At 42.4% G+C, this 7,479-nt stretch overlaps 1 protein-coding gene across 1 annotated transcript in view; it reads left to right on the top strand.

Moving 5' to 3' along the window:
* The first annotated feature begins 4,016 nt into the window (after window positions 1-4,016).
* Window positions 4,017-7,479, top strand: part of rbm46 (RNA binding motif protein 46) — a 75,956-nt gene continuing 72,493 nt past the window's right edge. The window contains exon 1 of the mRNA XM_056300153.1: window positions 4,017-4,125. Within this exon, the coding sequence (XP_056156128.1) occupies window positions 4,059-4,125 (67 nt within the window). The 5' untranslated portion in view covers window positions 4,017-4,058. The remainder of the gene's footprint in view (window positions 4,126-7,479) is intronic.

Genomic DNA, 7,479 nt, shown 5'->3' with positions numbered 1-7,479 from the left:
GCTCTTGTTCTTGAAAATCGGTACCAGTATGCTGCTTCTCCACTCCTCAGGCTTCCTCTCACTTTAAGATTGTGTTAAACAATCTAGTTAAAAAACTCCACTGCCATCTCTCCTAAACATCTCCATGCCTCCACAGATATGTCATCAGGACCAACTGCCTTTCAAATCTTGCTACAGTTGGGTCTGGAAATATTTGGACAGTGACACAATTTTCATAATTTTGGCCTTGTATGTTACCACAATGGATTTGAAATGAAATAATCGAGATGCAATTGAAGTGCAGACTTTCAGCTTTAATTTGAGAGTATTTACATCAAAGTTGGAGGAAGGGTTTAGGAATTGCAACAATTTTCATACATAGTCCTCTCATTTCAAGGGACCTAAAGTAATTCGATAATTGACTCAAAAGCTGTTTCATGAGCAGGTGTGGGCTATTTCATCATCAATTAAGCAGGTAAAAGGTCTGGAGTTGATTTCAGGTGTGGCATTTTCATTTGGAAGCTGCTGTTGTGAATCCACAACATGCGGTCAAAGGAGCTCTGATAGCAGAAACATTAGCAGTGGCCAAATCAACATTTTGGTACGTTCTGAGAAAAGGAACACACTGGTGAGCCCGGCAACACAAAAAGGCCCAGACGTCCATGGAAGACAACAGCGGTTGATGATCACAGGATCCTTTCCATGGTAAAGAAAAACCCCTTCACAACATCTAGTGAAGTGAAGAAGACTCTCCAGGACGTAGGCATATCATTATCCAAGTCTACCATGACGAGAAGGCTTCATGAGAGCAAATACAGAGGGTTCATCACAAGGTGCAAACCATTCATAAGCCTCAAGAATAGAAAGGCCAGATTAGAGTTTGCCAAAACGCATCTAATAAAGCCAACCCAGTTCTGGAACAGCATTCTTTGGACAGATGAAACTAAGATCAACCTGTACCAGAATGTTGGTGAGAGAAAAGTATGGCGAAGGCTTGGAATGGCTCATGAGCCGAAGCACACCACATCATCTGTAAAACATGGTGAAGGCAGTGTGATGGCATGGGCATGCATAGCTTCCAATGGCACTGGTCACTAGTGTTTATTGATGATGTGACAAGATGGAAGCAGCCACATGAATTCTGAAGTCTATAGGAACATTCTGTCTGCTCACATTCAGCCAAGTTGATTGGACGGCGCTTCACAGTACAGATGGACAATGACCCAAAACATACTGCGAAAGCAACCCAGGAGTTTTCAAGGCAAAGAATTGGAATATTCTACAATGGCCGAGTCGATCACCTGATCTCTATCCGATCGAGCATGCATTCCACTTGCTGAAGACAAAACTTAAGGCAGAAAGACCCGCAAACAAACAACAACTGAAGACGGCTGCAGTCAAGGCCTGGCAAAGCATCACAAAGGAGGGAACCCAGCATTTGGTGATGTCCATGGGTTCCAGACTTCAGAGAGTCATCGCCTGCATCGGTGAACTCATCTGGAAAACGAAAAGATGGATATGGACACATTACACCCAACGTCAATTTGCTTATGAAACCGATTGTTGTTTTCGACTGTTATGCCACTGTATTGTTTATAAGGGTGGGGATACCTGTAGCCAGTTAAGACTGAAGAGGTTACTTAGATGAGTGATGAAATGTTTCTGCCAGTAAACGTGTCCAGGTGAACTGATTCAACTTTCTTGGATTTTCTTACCTGGATTATTGAGCATGCATAAGGACATCAATTACACTAAGTCATAATCCGAGCAAATAGTGCCAAAACACATGTGCTGCGCAGAGATGCATATTCTGCACACTTATGAAACTTCATTTATATTTTCTTTGTAAGTCATGAAAAGTTTGATTTCTGGTTTGAACTGGTCTTTTGTGTAGTACTCAATATTAAAGTAGTGTTGTAGAAATTATTGTCAGGGTCAATATAATTTTCAGTGTCTTGTGATTTATATTTATTATATTTGAATGTTTTCAAGTCCAGTTTTTCATATTTCTGCGAATGAGTGATTTGTGTCCGAACTTGACATGGGTGTTTAGTGAGTTCAGTTACCTTTTATGTTGGTTTTCATACTGTGACATTGTTGAGATTGCTCTCCCAGCTTTCATACATCAAACCTGTCCAGTTCATTTATGTTCTGTATACCCGTGACCCCCAGAGCAGGATGAGAGGTTTGGATAACGGATTGATGATAAGCACTGTAGCTGCCTCTGGTGTTGAGCCATTCAGCTTAATTAATATTTTTGCAGCCTGCTGTCCATGTCGCCTGGATCTTGCTCTGTCATTTTTTGGTATGTGTGCTCTCCTTTCAATGTCTGAATTTTTCCCTGGTGAGGTGTTTATTTATGTAAGCCAGACCCCTTTAATTTCCATCTTTGTTTGAGAAGCTCCTGTTTTTTTCTTCCTATTGTCAGTGGTGGATCTAGAGATTTTTTCCTGGGGTGGCAAGACTGTGTCCCAGAGGTGGCAGCTGCCACCCTGTAGATCCGCGCCTGTGAGGGGGAGGGGGATTCTAAATCGGCGACTTCTGTTTGAGATGAGTTTGGTGCGGGTCTCATTGACCTTCACCATGCATGTACATAGAATATACTTTAAAAACATATTATCTGATTTATAAATGGGGTGGCAAGACTGTGTCCCAGAGGTGGCAGCTGCCACCCTGTAGATCCGCCCCTGCCTATTGTTGAAGCGGATAATTATAGCTAGCGTTGCCCTTTTGTTTTTGCTGGGTAGAGTGTGACAAAGCCTTGATGCCCCTGCTGTTGACAGAAAAGCCCTTGCTATCCAGCAAACCAACAAGGATGTTCAAAGCGACTCCCTAGGCCTGGGAGACATCGGCCCCGCACCGGGCGGCGTCGCCCTCAGAGGCCGCCGCTGCGTAGGTCCGATTTAGGGTGGTGATCATCGGAACATTTATCCGGGAGTATTGTTCGAGGTCTCCAGAGATGTGATCTTTCTATCTTTTTGGTTCGTGGGTGACTGGACTCCGTTTATCAGCTCCAAGATAATATTGTAGCGAATTCAGGGGACAACGCAACCACAGGAACTGCCGCGGCCGGGAAGCGAACCCGTATCGCCCGCACCGCAGGAGACATCGCTGCCCGCTCGACTCAAGGGTCAGACCCGCCAGCCAGCGGCAAACGTGTCTACTTATCCATGCACGTTACACTTCTACTTATCCATGCACGTTACAATATTTTGTTGCGCGGCGACTGTTGCCATCTCGGTCGACAAGAAGTCGAGAGATTTCTTACTTTCCATTCGTTTGGGAAATTTACTCAGAAATAAACTCTTTTAAAGATTAATTTATCAGTGTCGCCGGAGCACACATTTTTGGGCAACCATATTGGCTTCGATTCCGGCTTGGAAAAAAATGTAAGGATCTGCTGCTGACGTGTTGGTGCCAGATACCGGAGGACACGTTCAGAGGTCTTGCGGAGCCCACGTTTCGAAGAGTTAGAGCTGTTTTGGTGGCACGAATGGGACCTACACAATATTAAGCTGTTTCTAATATTTTGGTTGACCCCCCCCCGTGACCTTCATGAACACGCTGATTGGCTGAACCAGAACGACCGTGCTGTCAATCATCAGTTGACTTTGGCGCGGAGAACCCGCCGGAACTAGTTTTCTCATTTGCTGCTTGACGTTTGACAAAGAGATGTTACAGCAGACTGAGGACAAATTCCGTAAGGTTTTTTTTGTGTGATACAAGAGTTAACGTTAACTTTTTAGCAATATAAGGATAGAGTTTAAGAATCGAGTTGTGTTGACTTCGAAGCAATAACCTTTAGTCAAATGACGGTCTCGCTGGAATGTTAGCTAATAATGTAGCACGAATTTGTGCAAAATCTCCGCCTACATTTTGCAAATTTCTCCAAGTGTATACTGTTGCTTACAAGGGCTCCTTTTTTGTTAATGTTTGAGTTCACGGTTAACGCTAAAAGCTGTCTTGCTTAATAACATGTTTCTACAGCCGGCGATGGGGAGCTAGGCGTTAGCCCGTTGACGTGTGACATCAGCAGGTATGAATCCGCGTGCCCTCGTGAGGCAGCGCTGCTCGCGCTGATGGAGAGGACGGGTTACAGCATGATCCAAGAGAACGGACAGAGGAAGTACGGTGGACCACCGCCAGGTGTGTGTGTGTGTGTGTGTGTGTGTGTGTGTGTGTGTGTGTGTGTTGTCCACCATGTTGGCAAAATCCTTGGCCTCTTAAGATCAATACACTCCAGCTGAAGCAGCTCCGTCTGGAGACCTCTGTCCCCAGATAACTCTGTGCTCAGACAAGCCAGTGATGTGCCGAGAACTCGTTATTTAACACAATAAACACATGCTTTTCATAACATCACACCAACATGGCGCACAGCCAAAGCGATGATCATATTCTTTGACACCACCACCAACATTCAAACTATGAAACCATGGCACAAAAAAAAAAAGAAATTGTGAGTAATGCTGTTAATAGGGCATACTATTTTGCTTGTGAATATTTATGATCTATTGGCATGCTGGTTAACGTTAGCTGTCATGCATTTTCAATAAGCTTGGCTAGCAACTAGCTATGCTAGTTAGCTAGCTATCGACGATAGCTAGAAAGTGTTGCTATGAGCGTTCTTCACCGATCTACCAGTCAACTCCCCCTCTTGAGGTAAGGTGTACACTATAAAAAGGAGTGTGATGCTTACATCCTCTGAGGGGTTATTAGATTGCTTGGATTGAGGTAGGTGATGTTAAACGTATTTTATATAAGGGTGTGTATTTTCTATAAAATGTAGATACTGAAGCGTTTGATTATTATAGCAAGTGTATTTTCTATAAAATGTAGATACTGAAGCTTTTGATTATTATAGCAATGTTATTAACTAGTAATATCAATGGATCATTAAGGAAATGATAGCTATTATACCCAAGTGTCTGGGGGGGCACTTTAAGTAACGTTATGGCAGCTGTCATAACTAACGTTGGTCATGACGTTATTGATAAGTTATCTGACTTATGAAAACTTCGTTTTGTGATCTTTTACAGATATATTAATCTATACATTTGATCTCAAATAGTGATGACAAATGTTCCACTATTAGCTAGGATAGTTTAAACTTCGATATGTATTGACAGTCAGACCTTAACATTACCTTATGACCTGCTGAATTTACCTCAGATCTACTACTAACGTTAACCGTTAGTGCTAGCTAGCGCTGCGATATTTTATTGCCTCTCGGGATGACTCGGTGTATGATGACCTGTTGCTAATCAGTTCAGTCTTAAATAACTAGAAATAGAAGAACTGAATAAAACACCTTACATGTATTTATTAAGTAATTAATACGTTTTCATAATAGAAGTCAAGTAACGGTATCAATAATGTTATGACGGCTAACTATGGCAGCTGTGATAAGGTGTTCCCAGACGAAGAGACGTGATACGTAGTTATTGCCATTGGGCTATATTTATAAAGTTATATCTATAATCAATGTGGTAAATATGTCCCCGAAGGCACTACAGATTACATATTGTAACTCCCGTTTTATTGCTCCAACGTTGACGCTATACATTAAATTCACGATATAAAAGTCCAGTATTCACTTGTGTGTGACAGTTTGCGATTGTAACCTCAGTTTCTGAGGTACTTCGTGACCTTGACAGGTGCTTATAGATTATCACTGTGGCAGGCTGTCGTGTCGTGACATGACGTCAACGCGAAGGACACCATCATATGCCAAGAGATCGTATATATTCACAAGCAAAATAGTATGCCCTATTAACAGCATTACTCACAATTTCGTTTTTTTGCCATGGTTTCATAGTTGAATTTGAATGTTGGTGGTGGTGTCAAAGAATATGATCATTGCTTCGGCTGTGCGCCATGTTTGTGTGATGTTTTGAAGCAGATGTTTATTGTGTTACATAGCAACGAGTTCTTGGCACATTATTGGCTTGTCTGAGTGCAGCACTGTCTGGGGACGGAGGTCTCTAGACGGAGCTGCTGCAACTGGAGGATTCTCTGTAAGATGGGCAGTATAAGCAGATTGGCCTCAGTTATGGGGAATAACACATTGAACTGTTAAGAATCTTGTCAAAAATGGTGGCCAGTATTATTGTCTTGTATCTTTGCACTTTGAAGGTTGAGGCAAATTTGTAATTTGTGATATTGGGCTATACAAATAAAATTAAAGTGACTTGACTTGACTGGATGCTGCCTGTTACAAACAGCCTAATTCTGTTCTGTTGAATTTGGCAGCTCTATCAGTTAATTTAGTGCACCTTGGCAATACATTATTTAGGGATATAATATAATCATTGATTTACTTGCTCGTATCTTTACAGCTGCTTCAGGACTTGGACTGAATATCCTCAAGCCATTTCCGTTAAACTCAAAATAACCACCACTCCCTATTTCTGGTATAATTGCCAGTTTATATTATTTTTTATTCTGACAGTTTATCAAGTCAAAGTCAATTTTATTTGTATTGCCCACTATTACAAATTTGCCTTAGTGGGCTTTACAGCAACACAGCATCCTCCCCTTAGACCCATGCATCGGATAAGGAACAACTCCCTTTAAAAAAAAAAAACCTTTAACAGGGAGAAAAAAATAGGAAGAAACCTTAGGGAGAGCAATAGAGAAGAGAGCTCTCTCCCAAAACGGACAACGTGCAATGGATATTGTGTTTACACAATTTACAGGATACATCATTGAAGTAGGATAACAGAATTATAATGGAATTATAAAGTATATGAAGAATATCATGAGGAGGATGCCAAGCAGTGTCCAGATGCCACCAGAACAGCCAAGGACCCAAGCCACGTGACCAGCATCACCATGTTAAAAAAAAGAATTAGTCGTACATCTTGGTGAGAGGATATAACCTTAAAACAGGATAACAAAGTATATGGATTTGTAAGATTTATAAAAAGTAAATGTGATGGGGGTGGGGGAGGTGGCACGGTGGCGCAGTGGTTAGCGCGATCGCCTCACAGCAAGAGGGTCCTGGGTTCGAGCCCTGGGGTAGTCCAACCTTGGGGGTTGTCCCAGGTCGTTCTGTGTGGAGTTTGCATGTTTTCCCTGTGTCTGTGTGGGTTTCCTCCGAGTGCTCCGGTTTCCTCCCACAGTCCAAAGACATGTAGGTCAGGTGAATCCACAGGTCTCCTCCTATACATGTGGAGTCACTAGCTGCTTCTTTTCACCTGACAATGAGGAGTTTCGCCAGAGGGATGTGGCGTGTGGGAGGATCACGCTATTCCCCCCAGTTCCCCCTCCGCCCTGAACAGGTGCCCCGACTGACCAGAGGAGGTGCCAGTGTAACCAGCTGCACTGGTTTTATTGGAGGAAAAATAAAGATCCTGGACTTTCAAATCGGTATTTGAGTAATTGAATTTTTAAAAATTTTTTTTATTGCTGATCATTGAACGTGTTGTGGGTTAGTCATTGATTTTGATCCTTTTTTATGTGTGTTTTATGCCTCGAAAGGTTATGTAAAAGGAAAACTTG

Source organism: Lampris incognitus, chromosome 20, assembly GCF_029633865.1.
Source record: "Lampris incognitus isolate fLamInc1 chromosome 20, fLamInc1.hap2, whole genome shotgun sequence".
Classification (NCBI taxonomy): domain Eukaryota; kingdom Metazoa; phylum Chordata; class Actinopteri; order Lampriformes; family Lampridae; genus Lampris; species Lampris incognitus.
The sequence above is the reverse complement of the archived record's forward strand: the minus strand, read 5'-3'. Positions and strand labels throughout refer to the sequence as shown.